This window comes from Microplitis mediator, chromosome 7 (assembly GCF_029852145.1).
Source record: "Microplitis mediator isolate UGA2020A chromosome 7, iyMicMedi2.1, whole genome shotgun sequence".
Classification (NCBI taxonomy): domain Eukaryota; kingdom Metazoa; phylum Arthropoda; class Insecta; order Hymenoptera; family Braconidae; genus Microplitis; species Microplitis mediator.
In genome coordinates this window covers 6,886,295-6,905,434 of record NC_079975.1, presented here as the reverse complement: position 1 = coordinate 6,905,434, position 19,140 = coordinate 6,886,295, and the positions used below count along the sequence as shown (strand labels likewise).

General features: G+C 29.9%; 3 protein-coding genes across 3 annotated transcripts in view; 1 reads left to right on the top strand and 2 right to left on the bottom strand.

The window, feature by feature from the left end:
• LOC130670976 (trissin receptor-like) overlaps nucleotides 1-1,985 on the bottom strand; it is a 48,911-nt gene extending 46,926 nt beyond the window's left edge. Inside the window, exons 1-2 of the mRNA XM_057474624.1 lie at nucleotides 1,842-1,985; nucleotides 1,664-1,771 (exon numbers count right to left, since the gene is read on the bottom strand). The gene's annotated coding sequence lies outside the window, so the exon portion shown is untranslated. The remainder of the gene's footprint in view (nucleotides 1-1,663; nucleotides 1,772-1,841) is intronic.
• Nucleotides 1,986-7,677: 5,692 nt separating this feature from the next.
• LOC130671474 (glucose-induced degradation protein 8 homolog) lies at nucleotides 7,678-13,142 on the top strand. Its single transcript, XM_057475385.1, has 4 exons — nucleotides 7,678-7,961; nucleotides 8,079-8,197; nucleotides 9,605-9,999; nucleotides 11,694-13,142. Exons 2-4 carry the CDS (start codon nucleotides 8,092-8,094, stop codon nucleotides 11,868-11,870), a joined length of 678 nt encoding a protein of 225 aa, XP_057331368.1. The 5' UTR covers nucleotides 7,678-7,961; nucleotides 8,079-8,091; the 3' UTR covers nucleotides 11,871-13,142.
• Nucleotides 12,734-16,349, bottom strand: LOC130671473 (nucleoporin Nup35). Its single transcript, XM_057475384.1, has 3 exons — nucleotides 16,192-16,349; nucleotides 15,880-15,990; nucleotides 12,734-14,481 (listed from the first exon to the last, which is right to left on the bottom strand). Exons 2-3 carry the CDS (start codon nucleotides 15,988-15,990, stop codon nucleotides 13,630-13,632), a joined length of 963 nt encoding a protein of 320 aa, XP_057331367.1. The 5' UTR covers nucleotides 16,192-16,349; the 3' UTR covers nucleotides 12,734-13,629.
• Nucleotides 16,350-19,140: the final 2,791 nt, after the last annotated feature.

The following is a 19,140-nucleotide window of genomic DNA, read 5'->3' as shown; positions in this document are numbered from 1 at the left end:
AACAAGTTCAATTTATTGAAAAAGAAACTGGTCGTGTACTTGTGTCGGAACTTGCTATGACCTATAGTTTATGATGTGAGTGTGAGAAAGACACAAGTTTATAAAAGTTTATGCTCTAACTTTGCTTAACTACGTAGCATTGAACTTGATATTTTATTCTTAAATTTATTGTTAACAAGTTATTCAACTAGTTGCATAATTTTTTAGAGATGTGAAGATTACAAAAATTTTCTTCCATATAATTCAAATGTTTGATTAATTTATGATACTTTGATTAAAATTTTTGCTTCAATGTTCTCTCTTGAAATGAATCAGTGAAAAGTACTGCAAATCAGTGAATATTCACTCCGAATCAATCACAAGTATATCAGTACCCCAACAATACATGATATCCTGAAGTTAACGACAATTAACAATTTTTAAATTTTTGTAAACAATTTAATAACGAAAATTTTAAAAAAATAAAAATATGCACATGTAGAAAATTTAAAAAACTATGAGTGCAATTTTTTTTTGATAATTTGTCATTTTGAAAAAAAATCTAAAAATTACCAGACTTCAGTTAACTTCAGTATTAACAACAATACGGATATAGGTAATGCTTTTTTTACTGTAACTATACAATATACTTCTGAGAGTTATATTTTTTTCCATGAACTATTTTTTTACTTGGAACCATTTGCACAGTGAATATTTACTGATTGGGGTATTTTTCACTGATTTATTTTGAAAGTCCAGATTTTGTTAATTGAAATGAGTTGAATTGTTTAATACTTAGCCTAGTTTAATGAAAGTAGTTTATGTATACATATTTTTCATTAATTCATAGGAAAGTATTGTTATGATATTTGTTCAGAACTTGTCGTGATTTTAATGCAAAATACTGTAAAATACATACTTTAATCGCACGATTAAAATATACATTTAATCGTATTTTGCAGTAAAATCACGAGAAGTTCTGAAAAAAAAAAAATCTGAACAAAACTTTTTTATAATGCATAAATGCTTTCATAAAAAAATATGTATCTGCGGATGCGATATAATTTTTTCAGAATTTTTGCGATGCTTGTGCTTTTTCCCTGATATAAACTCGTTTCGGAAAAGTACCGGTTAAAGTTTCTAAGTGGTTTACCAATAGAACGTTCATGATCCGGAATACCTTATAAATTTCGCACTCTCTAAAACTGAGTTAGTGAAAATGAATGAATATTCACTATTTTATGATGAATTTTTCTAATTCACTTTTAGAGAGCTGGTAAAACTTTTTTTTACACTGAATGTATAAAATTATTAGATGAATTTTTTCAAAAAACCTTAAAATTATAGGAATATTATCTATAATGTATAGAAATAATGATTCAATAATACAATTCAATGTATACATAAGAATTGTTTCCATGTATTATGGGAATGGCTCCTATAATTTATTAGAACCGTTCCATTAATTTTCTCTCCGTGTAACTTTTTATAGCCCAGAAAGTACGTAATGTCTTAATTTATATCGCTAAGGCGTTACCAACTAATTTCTAAATGATAGCAAGAGCTAAAATCATACACCCACTAGTATGTACTAGTTACTATCGAAAATATTTTAAATTTTCGAACAACTGAAGATTACTCACTAAAGAAATAAATTTTTAAGTAACATTGGCGAAAAACTTACCCATTTCCGAAAATTCTTGGTTTTCTAAACAGAAATTTAGAAAATATAGACTTCGATTTAATAAATCTTTAATCGCCAAGAACAAACTGTGAAAATTGCTTCATTGATCTGTAAAATATTGCGAAGAATTATTAATTTACTCACATACAAATAGATCGACATAGATAAAGAAACTCACGCGCTCAAGCGTAGTCTTGAAAACGGTCGGAAATGATTTCTAAGTTTAAAATGTCGACATCTGTTGATACAACAAAATTTTTAAATTGAACTCAAATCAATAACTCTTCGTTCCTCAGAAACTTGTCTATTTTCCGAGGAAGTTAGAAGTCCAACGTGATAGATAAATGTGTTTTAAGCAAAGAAAAAGCTCAACTAAATAAAAAAAAAAGTTAAACGGTGAAATTGCTGAGGTAGCAAAATTGTAAGGGTAAATTATGCTTACGTGCGATTCTTAAAATATTATTATCAAAAATAATAGATACAATTTTAAATAATTTACTTACTTCGTCAGCGATTATATGACATTCACAAATATATCATTATTATTACGATACAATTTTTCTCTGGTAAGACAGAAAATTGTATGAAATAAGGTACCCGCGGGTAATAAGGCCTAAGTGACAGAAAAGTTATTTAAAATAACCGCCTCCGCTAAAGGCTACTCTAGTAGAAGGGTCTTGCATAGAGATGTTACGACAAGCTTATAGAGTCCCGATACCACGTTCCCTGTCTTCTATATTTCATCATGCGTCATATGATGTCGTAGCGCAGAAGAAATTATAAAAAACAATCTAGTCTTCTGACTCTTAAAAAGGATACTGATAGTTTTAAGTGCTGTTGAGCAAAGCAATCTAGTCTTCTGTCTTTAAAAAAGTATTGTTGCTAAATTTAAGTGATGATTCATCTCTAATACCAATTTTATTAAGTATAGTTCAACTATTACAGTTTGTTTAACCCATAGGCCTTATTACCCTACCGTAGTAAAATAAGGCCTATTCGTATGGTTTTTGTAAAAGTTTAATTTTTTGTTTGTTTATGGTAAAAATTACCATTACTTCATTATATTTTATGGCAAATGTATTGAAATAAAGATTAATGATACACTTCGATAATTAAATGCAATATTTTCGATTCTATTCAAAATCTCCCTTAGCTAGGCCTTATTACCCGTCTGTACCTTATATCATTTATACACTGTAATAAGAGCGGTGTTAAAAAAGGACTCAATTTAAAACCACGCGGTGTTAAATTTAAATAACACCACTGTATGCCATGCAATTTGGCGGTATTGAATCGGTGTAGAAAAAAACATTCCACGCTTAGAAATCAGAAAATGAAATGTATTACATTTAAAAAAATATGAAAATTTAATGAATATTATCTGGAAGAAATTTCACTTTGCTGTGTACTTATTTAAATAATTATTTATGTTATACGTAATTTATTTGAATATATCATAATTTTACACCCACCATTTTAATCATCAATAATTTAATTAATTAATAATATCACTGTTTAATTGTAGTGATCGAGTGTGTAAAAATATTCGCAAAGTAAAATATTTTCAACACCGAAAAATATTTCAACACCGGGAAATTTTTTTAACACCGGTAAAGAATTTTTACACCGGTGGTGGTATTATTTTAACACCGCTTTCAGTTATGAAATTTAACACCGAAAATTTTAACACCTGCACCGCCTGGACTTACCCCTTTTTTTACAGGGTATATCATTTATACATAAGTATAAAAAGAGCTTTTTAAAAATTTTTTAGTAACCCTTAATAAATCTAACAAACCTTCAATAAAATTTTATTATATGAAAAAATAAATAAAGACTTTTCATAAATAATGGCGTTGTCGAATATAAAGTTTACTGATTTTTCAAACTTAGCACTCAAAGTAAGGGAAAAGGTTCAATCTATATAACTGTCATTGATGTCACCATAATAAATATAAAAAAATAAATAAAAAACTTGATAGACGCTAGAAGAGGGGAGTCATGTAAGATCAACGATTCTAATATATTTAAATTTAATACAATATAAAAAAAAAAAAAACGTCGACGAATAGACGATATAAATTCCGAAGTTACCTAACACTTATTTTGAGAATAATTTGACACTGGTTATTTTGATAATGACGAAAAAATATTCATAAAAATAATCTCCTTGAAATGTTGAATATGTAAACAACTTTTCCACTTGACCAACCAGTTATGTGATTTTCGAAATACCTACGCTGTAAAAAATTTTGAATCCGTGTGGTGTGAATGATTCGGTGTTAAAATTTTCAACACTGCCGGTGTGAAACTTACACTCTGTATTGTGTTAAATTTTGGACCGTGTAAATGAGAACATTTACACCAAAATGGTGTAAATGTATAAGTTCTTTACTTAAAACTCTCAATTACTTCAACACTGTCTTTTGTTGCAGACCTCAAGCGCAAAAGCGCTGAAGGTGATTTAAGAACGGTTCTTTTTCGACTATTTTACTTACACAAAAATATTTCTACACTATTTTAGTTGAACCAAAATAGGTTAAATTGTATAATAACATATAGATAATTTATTAAGGAACAATTTGAACCTAATATCAAGTCGGTTTGTAATTTTATTAGTTTAAAATAAATTATTTTAACTCAAGAAACCAGTGCTGTCAATTGTTGTGTATAAAACTTCGTAAACACGATAACTCTCGACAGACACAATTAATCGGCCTAACTTTTTTTTTTTGTCTTTGTGTTTTTTATCACAAGAACCCTTATGAAAATCACTATCTAAATTCTTTTAGTTTGATTGCAATTAATTAAAAACGTACAACTGATTACTCACGAAAAATTTAGCTGGCATTTTTATTTTTACTGTCGTTATTATTTTTGTCATTTTTTCTCTCCATTAACTACTGGCAGCAGCGATAGCATAACAATATAGGTTTGAAAAAAAAGAGCGACATCTAAGGGTACATTTCGAAATGCGCTGCAAGCGGCTGTAGCGTAGCGCATTTCGGAATGCACCCTTATTAAAAGAAATTATTCTCATTACTTATGCGGTAAATTTAAATATTTGGAAAATAAATTATCAGAAATTGAAAAAAACTAAAAATCGTACGTCAAAATAAAATGGCGGCAGAATATGATAGAAAAATATTTAAAAAATTTAAAAAAAAAACACGCAAGTGTTTGAACAAACCTTGGTTGGAAAACTATATGCAGAAGGGTGTCCTAATACACTTGGAGATTTAATTTAAATTGCTCCAAGTGTATTGCAGCTAAAAAAACGTCACTTAACTGCTATTTCCCACCAGACGATGCCAGATGATTTTAGCTCAGGAACTTGGAAGTTATCAGCATCAGCAACTCGCAACACTTCACACTAGCACTGAACACTCAACACTTAACGACACCAGAGACACTTTGCACAATTTAATTAATAAAAGATAAATTTTACAATCACTGCACAATTTTACACGACTTAACTGCAATACTGTGCTTTAATTCAAACGTAAAGAAAGGATCTGGACTACTACTGCCATTGTCGATGATACTGACTGCCGCTATTGGACCACCAGTTGATACCAAGCAATCGACTATGCGATTCATCGCCCTGCCCTCTTTATAAAAAATTTGAACGTCGAATACAGCGACGCGCAGTAGCGCCAACTTGGCGCGAAAGTTCAAAATTGAAATTCAATAATTTCATTAAAATTTATGACCGTGAAGATAGCCGACACCCGCCATTTTAAAAATGAAAAAGCTTATAACTTTAGAAAACTCCGAGTGCTGGGTCTATATTTTCTATGGGATTTCTATGGAATTTCTCTGGGATTTCCAGAGAATTTAACTTGCGATAATTCTATTTATTTTTAAAACTCCGAGTGCTGAGTCTATATTTTCTATGGGATTTCTATGGGATTTCTCTGGGATTTCCAGGGAATTTAACTTGCGATAATTCTATTTTTTTTTTTAACTCCGAGTGCTGGGTCTATATTTTCTATGGGATTTCTATGAGATTTCTCTGGGATTTCCAGAGAATTTAACTTGCGATATTTCTATTTTTTTTTAAACTCCGAGTGCTGGGTCTATATTTTCTATGGGATTTCTATGAGATTTCTCTGGGATTTCCAGAGTATTTAACTTGCGATAATTCTATTTTTTTTTTAAACTCCGAGTGCTAGGTCTATATTTTCTATGGGATTTCTCTGGGATTTCCAGAGAATTTAACTTGCGATATTTCTATTTTTTTTTAAACTCCAAGTGCTGGGTCTATATTTTCCATGGGATTTCTCTGGGATTTCCAGAGAATTTAACTTGCGATGATTCTATTTTTTTTTTAAACTCCGAGTGCTAGGTCTATATTTTCTATGGGATTCCTATGGGATTTCTCTGGGATTTCCAGAGAATTTAACTTGCGATATTTCTATTTTTTTTTAAACTCCGAGTGCTGGGTCTATATTTTCCATGGGATTTCTCTGGGATTTCCAGAGAATTTAACTTGCGATGATTCTATTTTTTTTTTTCCAACTCCGAGTGCTGGGTCTATATTTTCTATGGGATCTCTCTGGGATTTCCAGAGAAATTGACTATGGGATTTCTATGGGAGTTCTCTGGGATTTCCAGAGAATTTAACTGGCGATTTTTGAGACTCTTTCAATCGAAAGTAACAGATAATACCGGAGGAAAAAAAATATTAGAGTCCTCGATTGAGCAATCTTCATCGAATAAAAAATTTCTCACCAAATATGAGCTCTTAATTCCAATGCTAAGTACTTGCCATTAGATTTTAAAGATTTCCCATTTAAAATACACGTAAATTAAATTACTTTTTTTTTAACTTTCTAATACTCAGCTGCGTTTCATGATATCAAGGCAGTTTCGGTCGCAAATTGTAGGGCATTTGGTGTTCTGCAAAAGTGCCCATAGTTACTTAGCTGTAATTCCAGCTGTTTCACTTTTGTCCGTTGCGGAACTCATTTTTCCTATGAAATTGACCTTTATTGGCTTGCAGAACATAAACCAATGAAAGTACATCAAAAATGTTGATAGAAATTTTATAGGAAATTTTATTCCCTTCGAAAAAAGTCCTACGAGTCAAGTCGCTAAAGTCCGAGTTATAATCATTTTATTTAAAATAACAATTCGAGTATTTTTGATCGTTTAAAAAAAATACTCGTTTAGAAAATTGAAAACTCTACACGAGTATTTTTTCGAAATTTCAAAATTTTTGTTTTCTTTTAAATTACAAGACATTTTATTCGAAAACGGTTAATTTCCAGATTAAAAAATTGGAAAAGTGAAAAATAAAAAAAATACTCGTCTAGATTTCGAAAAATTATATATAAAAATCAAAAAGTAATGAGTTTTGTGTAACCTTTTGAATACAAAATAAGTAATCTTACAATTTAATTTCAAATTGTACCTCGAGTATTTATTTTTTGATCTTTTTATAAAAATACTCGTCTAGAAAATTCAAAAATCTACACGAGCATTTTTTTTAAATTTGAAAATTTTTTTTTTTTCTAAAGTTATAAGCTTTTTCATTTTTAAAATGGCGGGTGTCGGCTAACTTCACGGTCATTAAAATTTATATATATCAATAATTATATTAATTAGACTAATTAATTAATCAGATTACGAACTAATAATGAAAAGAATTAATGATTTAAAATAAAATGAGCGATTGAGGTGCGCACTCTTAATATCCCAACATTTGTTTTTATAATTTAGTGAAAAAAATTATGACAAAAATCTTTTGAAAAAAATTCAAAAATTTTTGGACGTCGGCTAATTTCAGTACCATAATATTTTCAATAGTTCAAAAAAATTTGTAAATAATTGAGATATTTTCAAAAGTTTAAAAGTTAGCTCTCATTTCACTTACGATTCGCGCATGAACTTTCTTAACACTTTTCATAAAGTTGCAATATCCAACTTGAAATACTGCTGCCCTCTGCAACGAACTTATTGTAAATGGATCCTCATTGACGACTACAAAAAAAAAATAAAAAAAAAATAGTGAAAACAGAACGAATCATATATGTACACAAACATACAGTGACGTTGAATTTGTTTTGACCTACGTATCTTTATTATGTACAAAAATATAATATCGTATGTAATTTCTCATCGTAGTTTATAAAAAACTAAGAACTTAATTAATTATTTTTCTCGTGAACTTGATTTTAAATAAAAAGTTTTGAAATTTAAATAACATCCATGATAATTCTTTGTAATTTTGCAATTCGTCATTGGATGAGTAAACAAAATTGAGATAAAACTTGGACTTGTGCTCATTAATTTGGTAATTAATAAATATATACCTATATTTATATATATTATATATTTTGTTTTAATATTAATAAATTATTAGCTGAGATTTGTAATTAAAAAAATTTTTTATCAATAACTTTTTTTTTAGGTTTAAAAATTTGATGGATAAAAAAAACGGGAATTCAAAGGATGAATGGGGAGCAGAAGTTGGCTCTCACATCCAACGAGTCTCTATGAATAATTTAATCATGAATTATTTAGTGACAGGTTAATTTTTATACATTCGACTACCCGTCATAAGTCTGCCTGTTATAAGCCTCTTCTTCTCAATCGGGAGTTACTGAGTCCAAACAGCTGCCATCACTTAACCACTCAAGAGTTCATACTAGAGAACCCGTTATAAGCCTCCGTTAAAATTGTCTACATTATAAACTAACAATAGGAAAAATAGACAAATTAATGATGAAAATTTACTATTATGGTTCGCGGATAATAATTTAATCATTACTAAGTAAAATATAATTTATTATTCATAATTCTAACGAGCAACCTGCAGTCACTACGTGACTGCCCAAATATCACTACTAAATTTATAAAATACGCAGAAAAAAAGGATTTTTCGCCGCAAAAAAATTTTAATTTGCACCAAGAAATTTTATGCATTATCAATTAAATACAAAAATTGTCTTGGGGCGAGAAAAGATTTTTTTGGTCAAGAAATAATTCCTTGCACCAACTAATTTTTTCTAGTTCTAAATAAATTTTTGTTTTCAATTCACAATGCAAAAAATTTATTGGGGTAAGTAAAAATTTTCTTTAGGCGAGTAAAGATTTTTTGTGTCAATGAATCTTTTTTTTTCTATGCACACTTTTTTGGCTTTGAGAAGCTTCCTAAAACCAAAAGGGAGTATAAAAATCTGTCATTTTGGAATAAGTTACGCGATATAAATAATATAGATATATATTCAGTGACATTCAATCATATTTAGTGACAGAATAATTAAAGTATTAATTTATTTAAAGAAAATTAATACGATAGTCTTTTTTCTCGCGTAATTTAAATGTAATTCGAATGATATAGATAAATCTATTTATCTCAATACTTGGCAATTAAAAAGAGTTTAAACTATGAAAAGGCACAAATTCAAGTCAAGACCCATATAATGATACCAATTTCAATAACATTAACTAATTCTATCATATAGACATGGCGGGAACAAAATTTTCCTTATTCTCTTAATAATATAGATTATTAATTACATCCAAAGCTTCTGCTACTATTGAAAATTTTTATTGAGCATTAAGTTGATCAATAAAATTATTATTTTTATTATTACTGTAATCAATACCGTTATCATTATAATTTTTTGCATTTAAATTATTATTAATGTAAAAAGATAAGTATTTATTTTAGCGCTAAAAGCATCAGGAAAATCGGGACAGTCGCGTATGTAACAAAATGTTAATTTGACGTTTAAAATTATATAAAATAACACAGGCTTATAACGGGTAGTCGAGAACAAAACTAAACCCACGGTAGTGGGAAGACTGAAATTCAAAGAAAAATTTCCCACGTCCCCTAGACCAGGCTCATGACGGGCAGTCGAATGTATTAAATAATATAAATTTTTTAAACATCTGTTCAATAATAAATTTTTCAATATAATTTTTTAGAAGGATTCAAGGAAGCAGCTGAAAAATTTCAGCAAGAGTCTGGAGTTGGTCCGACAATTGAATTGAATTCTATGGATGATAGGATTCGTATCAGAGACGCTGTACAAAATGGACGTATCCAAGAAGCAACTGATTTAGTCAATCAACTTCATCCGGAGTTACTTGACAATGACAGATATTTATACTTCCATCTGCAGCAATTACATTTAATAGAATTAATAAGAACTGGACGGATTGAAGAAGCGTTGCAGTTTGCCCAGGAACAATTAAGTGAAGCTGGTGAATCAGATGACAATATTCTGAGTGAATTAGAAAGAACTCTTGCTTTATTAGCTTTTGAAGAACCACAGAAAAGTCCATTTAGTGATTTACTGCATCCATCTCATAGACAAAAGGTAAAAATTTATAAAATCAACAAATTTAAATTTTTTCATGTCATCTGCATTTAAACTGCGAGTTTCAATGCCTTTTGGTCAGTTGAATCAGGCCAGTTTAAAACCAATACGATCTAGCGGGCAGAAACTCATCTAGGGTGGCCACGAACCGGGAAAAATGGGAATATCGGGAATTATCAGGGTATTTAATGCAGCCGGGAAATATCATGGAAATGTCAGGGAATTTCGAAAAGTATCCGGGAATCAAATTGTAACAGTTCGAAATTTAAAAAATTTTAAATTATACACTAGTTATAAAAATTAAGGGATATTAAAAAAATTTCAAATTTTAAAGTGATTTTCAACAGGTTGTAACTCGAAGGAAAATGGTCACACGGTAAAAACAAAAACGGCAAATTGTAGCTTCAAGTGTCTAGTTTTCTGATCTGGTCTTTAAATTTTTTTATTATGTGCGGTTCCGGAGTAATCCTAAGAAAACTATCGACAAAGGAATTTACCAAATTTTTGCTCGTCTTAAAAACAGTCTTCGAGCTTCAATAAATTTTTTTCAATAATTATGATTGATTTTTGATTGCTCCGGAACCGTGTATAATAAAAAAATTTTAAGACTCAGATCAGGAAACTAGACACTTGAAGCTACAGTTTGACTTTTTGTTTTTATTGTACGACCATTTTCCTTCGAGTTACAAACTGTTGAAAATCACTTTAAAATTTGAAATTTTTTTAATATCCCTTAATTTTTGTAACCAGTGTATTTTGAATTTATTTAAATCATAAAATTTCTTATTAAATATTTTAACTTATACGTTTTTAACATCGAATAATCAAAAGTAGGCAATATTAATTTATTTTATTGCCATTTTTATGGTTTCTCGCATGATTTAATTATCAAATTTAATTATTAAAAATGAAAATATAATAAAAACTTTGAATATCTAAATGATACGAATAAAATTTCTAAATCAGGAAAAAATGTGAAAAACTTTACTGGAAAACCGGGAAATATCAGGGAATTTTGAAATCAATTCTTTGTGGCCACCCTGTCATCAGTTTCTTGGTGACATGGAAAGAACAAGATGGTACTGGATACAATCCCGGATTATACTCAGTTAAATCTGAGATATAAAAGCGTTAAACCTGAAATATAATTGAGTTAAATCTGGGATAGAACTGAATATAATTCAGATACAAGTGGTTACTATCTGAAATTTTTTTTTTTACTTAAGGGGATACGCTACCGGACCTCTTCCTCACACTTAGAAAAATAAACGGGACTATTTTTGTTGCACTCGTTGAGTAAATGAGAATTTTAAAACAATTTTCTCAGAGACGAATTAGAATTTTTGAAAATACGAAATTTCTAGCGCTTTGTTAAGGTTTTTAAAAACGCTAAAGGCTCTCTATTTTAGGTTTCTAGTGTTTGTCCGTATATTAAATTGAATTGAAAATCGGTTACCGTTACCCCTAGAGATGTAACTGAATATAATTCGGAATAGTAGCCAGTACCATTAACCTGAAGTTAACTTGATCCGGCTGGTCTGAAACATTAAAACTTAGTTACATGAAACATAAATGCAGGTATGGGTGTTGTCAGCCGTCATCTTTAGCTTAGGATGGCCACTTCACTCCTGCATTAATATTCTGTCATCCCTTATCTCTCAATGCACTATTTTTTAATTTGTTTTTTTTTATAGATTGCTAGTGAATTAAATACAGCTATTTTGAAAATGGAACACAGAGAATCAACAAACCCGAGATTAAATAATTTATTGAAAATGATTCTATGGGCGCAAGATGAATTAGATAAGAAAAAAGTCAAATATCCAAAAATGACAGATTTAGGAAGTGCGACTATTGAAAGTCCTAAGTAACCGAATTCAAATAAGGACTGTCGAGGGCAATCTCAGACAGTGCCTCACTTTTTAAAAATATGCAATAACTTTAAACTGTCATAAGCATATCAAAATACTATTAATTAATTTAAAAAAAAATTAAAACCTCAATTGAAAAAAGAGCGACGTCGTTGCAATTTCGCCGAGACATAGAATTTTAAAAAATTACTTACAGTTGTCATCGATTAGGAGTTAAACAAAATTTAAAATTCGAATTATAAAATTGACAAGAATTTACTGAAATTTATTTTCCGAATTTCGTTTGACTCCCGATTGATACCAACCATAAGTAATTTTTTTTAAATCTCTCAGCAAAATTGTTCTTTTTTCAATTAATGTTTCAATTCTTTTTTAATTAATTAATAAAATTTTAATGCGCTTATAACAGTTGTCATTGACAATTTTTAAAAAATGGGGACACTGTCTGAGAATGCCCTTAAATAAATCGAGATCTATTCAATAATAATATTAGTTTGAAAATCATTTATATATATATTTAATATTAGTATTAGCGTTAAATGTAGCTCAGGATTTTTTCACGTGGAAAATAACTAAGGGTCATTTAAATATCAGCTATATTATTATTTGTTTCAATCTAGATTAGTTTTTTTCTTCTTGTTCATCACAATGTAAATTATTTCACCTGTATTCAATTTGCGTAAAATAATATTTGAATACTAAAAGAAAAAAAATAAATTATGAAATACTACTTGAGAAATTGTGAAATATTATTTAATATAAAGACTCTATAATCGTCGATAATTGTATCATATCGTACATGGTAATTAAAACTAAACACTAGAAATGTATTCATTGTAGATATAATATAAGAAATATTCAAATATAATAAAAAAAAATTTAATTACTATCTTATTACAAAAGTTCCAACTTTTAAATATTTATAATTACAAATAAGTAATACAATATAAATGATATTAAAATTATATTATAGCTATAAAATTGATTTATTTATTTATTTATTATGAATATTTATTTGATAACCTATACTAAAACGGAAATGTTTTGAAATACAAATTCATGTGAGCGTCGATATCGCGTTACTAATTCAAAAGTGACATATTTTTATACGCCTTGAGTTTAGATTAATCAAAAGGGCGTATAACTTTTTTTTAATTGCAAGTCATATTGTAAGTTTATTCTGAAAGTGAAAGTTTAAAATAAACATTTGAGCGCCAAAAGGGAGTAAATTACGTACCTGAAGATTGGTAAGGTAAGAGACCTAGTACCCGATCAGGGAACTAGCACCCGATCACTCCATGTATTTGTATATCTATATTTACGAAATTCTACTAAATATAGATATACAAATACATGAATGATAGGGAACTAGTTCCCTGATCGGGTACCAGGTCTGTTACCTGAAAATAAAAAATCTACTGGATGACTAGATTTCTAAAATGTTTCCCATATAGATGCTGGTATGTCAGCCAAAAATCTTAGGCCACTCCAAACATCCAGAAGCAGTTAAATTATAAAATTTTTTTCATTTTCATTGCGCGTTCCGATCTTCAGGTACGTAATTATACTCCCTTTTGGCGCTAAAAATTTTTTTTCAAACTTTCAGCTTTAGAATAAGTCTACAATATGATTTGCAATTAAAAAAAATTATAGGCCTTTTTGATTTGAAACGCGTATAAAAAACTGTCCTTTTGGAATTAGTGACGCGATATACTCACCAATTAAAAGAATTACATTGATCGAGTTTTAAATAAAATGATTACCACCCAAAGACTAATTCCATAGCTTTAGACACAATACCAGAAGCTTTTTGAGGAACATTTTCCGGCGATCGAACTGATTGAGAATTTAAATGATGATTATAACCAGTAGCCAATGGTCGAGCGTTTTGTATTTTTGGAGAACGTACAATATTACTGTAGTCTGCACTTTGATTCAATTTAGTGGGGGATGAAAAGATTCTCATACTTCTATTTAAATTACCGCGATTTTCTTTATCCGGGTTTAGAATAACACCTTCATCAGTACATGGCGTAACTCCAATCATTATTGACCCTGATACAATATTGCCGTTGCACAGTAACGCACGTTGAGCTTCTTGTTCTGTCGCACACTTCAAATGAATCCAATTACTTTGAGGATGAGGTGCTGGATGTTTATCAACAATACGGACTCGGTTTGATATGTGAGATAAGACAGTATTTATGGCGTCAGGTGGGAACCCAAATACAGTTATCCATCTGAGAAGACCGTGCGTCGGTTCGTTGTTGCTAATACTTGTGTTGTTGTCCATAAAAAATAAATCATTTACATTATTCGTGTTAACCCGAGCTTGATTGCGGGACAGATTTAAATTTTCAGCATTTTTATATGGCTCCGAAGGCTGGGTTACGTCTACTGTATCAAAGAGACCTCGAGTCGGTGGACCACCAACATGGCTTTCGTTTCCAACTCTGGGGCTGCCAGGACTTGTGACATTTGCAAATATGGCTTTCTGTCGATTGTGCCGATAGTCTGGAGTTGAATAGCTGGGAATCGGTGATGGTAAATTTGAACTAACTACGTTGGAAAATCTTGTTGACTCAGCTACATTTGGTCCTAATCTTGCCGGCTGGTTTTAAATTTAATGAAGAATTGCTTTTATTAATTTTACAGTACTTAGGTTCTTATAAAGAATATTGTTAATGATATTAATAGACTTATTGTTATTGATATTTATAGACTGTTTTTTTTTCAATTTTATTTTAAGGTCATGATACGACGTTTCACGTACAGTAAGCCGGCGGCATCTTAAAGTATCTTGTGTAAGTTATTAGCCCATCAAAAAACTATATGTGGGATTGCATGGGAATCCATGTGGAAAAGTATAGATTTATGTAAGAATCCATTGGAATTAATATGGAAGTTACCAGGTATGGATTCCCATGTAGGAACTTGGATGTATGGATTTCTTGGTGGAAAATCCATGTAGAAATCTGGGTTTCCATATAAGTAATTTCTATAGAATCCGGGGTAATTGAATTGCTATGTCTATCATCTATTGATACGAATATATGAACCTATGCTGGATTCTTGTAGGAAACCATATGAGAATCCACCCGAAAACGCCATGTGGGAATCCACATAGAAATCTAGGCTGGATTCCCATATAGATTTTTTTGACAGGGTTTAGGCAGTGTTACGGTGACACGATCGTTGATCCGCGACATTTGATCCTAGCGACAATTCATTCGAGCGATAATTCATCCGAAAAAATTTTTGTATTATTAAATGAAGTACAAAATGTCGCATGGATCAATTATCGGCAGATGAATTATCGCTCGGACTAATTGTCGTTAGGATCAATTGTCCACGGATCAATTGTCGCTGAGATCAATTGTCCGCGGATTAACGGTCAGGTAATCGATGTTACAATTCTACTCACAACATCTCTACTCAAAGGAAGTAGCTACAACTCTACTCAGCCTCAACTCTACTCACAGTTTTTTTTACTCAGGTTTAACTCTACTCAGTTATATCTTAACTTTACTTTTTATATCAATAAAATAGCAATTCTTTGTGAGTAAAGTTGTCACTGAGTCTAGTTGAAGTTGAGTAAAGTTCGTAAAGATATAACTGAGTAGAGTTAAACCTGAGTAAAAAAAACTGTGAGTAGAGTTGAGGATGAGTAAAGTTGTTTTCCCTTGAGTAGAGATGATGTGAGTAGAATCGAAACACTGCCAGGATTTACATTTTATTTTTTTATGACACAATAATAACTATCAATATTATCACGAAAGTGCAATGATGTTCTGTAATAAATAAGACTTAATTTAGTTATCAATAATTTACATAAGATACCTGAAGATGCCACAGGCTTACTTTACGCGAAACGTCGTATCATGACTTATTTAAATGAAGTAAAAAAAAAAGTCTATAAATATCAGTTGGTCTTGACTAATATTGTTTATAATTAATCACTGAAAATAGAGGAATATAATAATTATTAATGGAATTATTAATTACTTACAGTAGTAGCTTCACCCAGCAAAAAACTTGGAAGATATGCTGAATTATTACTCGCACTACTAGGGCTTTGCATTGGACTACCTACTGGAGAACCTAAAGTCATTGGTTCCATCTAAAAAAAAAAAGTATTGTTCCATAAATAATTAAATTCTTGATATTAAACAATTCAACAAGTGATAGTTGAACAAAAATTATTTTAAAAATTATTTAGTGGTGGCTTGAGGTTAGAAATAAAATAACTCTAGACAAGTAAATTGTTTCTTGGTTAGAATTTAATTATACTTTTTAAGAATAATGATATTTGAACACTTACTTCAATAATAAGTTACTTAATATTTACAGTATTTCAGTTATAGAATAATAACTAACAAAACGTCCTCACTCTTTTTTGAATTTATAATCTACAATTTCTAGACGTTCCAGACTAAAAATTACAAAAAAAAAAATCAACTAATTTCAATCAACTCAAGGCGAAATTTCATGTAAGAAATCCAAATGAAAATGAAGTTTATTATTGCGGGAAATTTACTACAGAGACTATACATGGATATATTTACCGATAAAGTCGAGAGATAAAACAGAGTCAGTAGCTGATTTTTCTCCCATTTCTAATAATTTATTTTTCAAGTATTTAAATTTACCGCGCAAATAATAAAAATGATTAATAAATTATTGATGAGGATACAAAATTTCTAGTATATTTTGTAGTCTAATTAATATAATTATTGACACAAATAAATTTTAATGAAATTATTGAATTTCAATTTTGAAATTTCGCGCCAAGTTGGCGCTACTGCGCGTCACTGTATTCGACGTTCAAATTTTTTATAAAGAGGGCAGGGCGGTCGATGAATCGCATCGCAAAGTCAATTGCTTTGTATCAGCTGACGGTCCAATAGCGGCAGTCAGTATCATCGACAATGGCAGTAGTGGTCCAGATCCTTCTTTGTTCTTTACGTTTAAATTGAAACACAGTATTGCAGTTAAGTCGTGTAAAATTGTGCAGTGATTGTAAAGTTTATCTTTTGTTGATTAAATTGTGCAAAGTGTCTGTGGTGTCGTTAAGTGTTGAGTGTTCAGTGCTAGTGTAAAGTGTATGCGGATTGCTGATGCTGATAGTTTCCTTGTTCCTGAGCAAAATCATCTGGCGTCGTCTGATGGGAAATAGCAGTTGAGTGACGTTTTTTTAGCTGCAATACACTTGGAGCAATTTAAATTAAATCTCCAAGTGTATTAGGACACCCTTCTGCAAATTATTTCCCCACCAAGGTTTGTTCAAACACTTGTGTTTTTTTTTTAAATTTTTTAAATATTTTTCTATCATATTCTGCCGCCATTTTATTTTGACGTACGATTTTTAGTTTTTTCCAATTTCTAATGATTTATTTTTCAAATATTTAAATTTACCGCATAAGTAATGAAAACAATTTCTTTTAATAAGGGTGCATTTCGAGATGCGCTACGCTACAGCTGCTCGCAGCGCATTTCGAAATGTACCCTTAGATGTCGCTCTTTTTTTTCAAACCTATATTGTTATGCTATTGCTGCTGCCAGTAGTTAATGGAGAGAAAAAATGACAAAAATAATAACGACAGTAAAAATAAAAATGCCAGCTAAATTTTTCGTGAGTAATCAGTTTTACGTTTTCAATTAATTACAATTAAACTAAAAGAATTTAGATATTAATCTTCATAAGAGTTCTTGTGATCAAAAACACAAAGACAATAAAAAAAAAGTTAGGCCGATTAATTGTGTCTGTCGAGAGTTATCTATCGTGTTTACGAAGTTTCATACATAACAATTGACAGCACTGGTTTCTTGAGTTAAAATAATTTATTTTAAACTAGTAAAATTACAAACCGACTTGATATTAGGTTCAAATTGTTCCTTAATAAATTCTCTGTTTGTTATTATAAAAATTAACCTATTTTGGTTCAATTAAAATAGTGTAGAAATATTTTTGTGTGAGTATAATAGTCGGAAAAGAACCGTTCATAAATCACCCTCAGCGCGTTCGCGCTTTGAGGTGTGCAATAAAAGACTTAGTTAACGTGTGTAATTGTTATTAATTTTTCTAAAATTCAATTTTATTATATTTCATGACATCACGGTAGTTATCTAGATAGACTTGTACGACTTATAAACCACATAAAAATTGATATTTGACATTTTAAGTTGCATGTCACCAACGTTGTTAACATAATAGAGTTGTATGTCAGATAATTTATCATTTCTGCGAAACTTACAATTGCTGAAATTAAATATGCCTTGACCACAATAAATAAATCATTTCCTTGTTATAAATAAATATCATACATATATAATCCATACAGTATATACAATAAACTAGACTGTATTTGGACTAATTGGTCTGTATTTGAACTAGTTCATCTGTCTCTTAATTTTCATAATAATTACGGTTGGATTAGCGAGACTTTACGTTTTGGATATTTTCGGTTTTTACCCCCACCATCTAAATTCAATACCTAAGACACTGTGCCTTGATGGTGGGGGTAGAAAACCGAAGCTCAAAGTCTCGCTAATCCAACTATATAAACTGTTTTTGATCTCAAGACAATCAAAAACAGAAAAAAAAAAAAAATAGACATGTATGAGACAGGTACTGAAAAAAAGATTTATTTGAGCCAAAGATATCGTATATTTGGATATGGCCAAATAAATATTTAATTGTAAGAAAGATTACATATATCCCTGATTAAAAAAAGCGATTTCAAACGATTCGAAATGAAAAATTTTAAATACTTTTTAATGCTTTTGAATACCTTGAATATTTTTGAATCCCTCTTCTTATGGGCATTTAACATTGCAAATCGTTTTAAATCGCTTTTTTTTTATCAGGGATATGAGCAATTTAATTGCGTGAAATAAGTGATTAATTTGTGGTAAAGAATGATCCAATTGCTGCAAATAAATGTTAGTTGGGTCATTTGCTTTAAATATATGTTAAGTATCAGCGAATTTCCGTTATTCGTCAAAAATTTAATGTCTTTACCACAAGTATATCATTTACTTACCACAAATAACTGATATATTTCAGTCAAATTATAAAATTATATGAATCAACTGTCATATTTAGTTGTATCAAATATATTTATTTGTCAAGAAATATTTTTAAAAAAGCCACAAAGAAGTTGATTCATTGGGGACAAATATTTCTTTTTTTCAGTGCAGAAAAAGTCTAATTTTGGTCTCCCTGATTCAGAAATCTCATTTGGAATGAGTCAATCCATGCTAAAGTGTA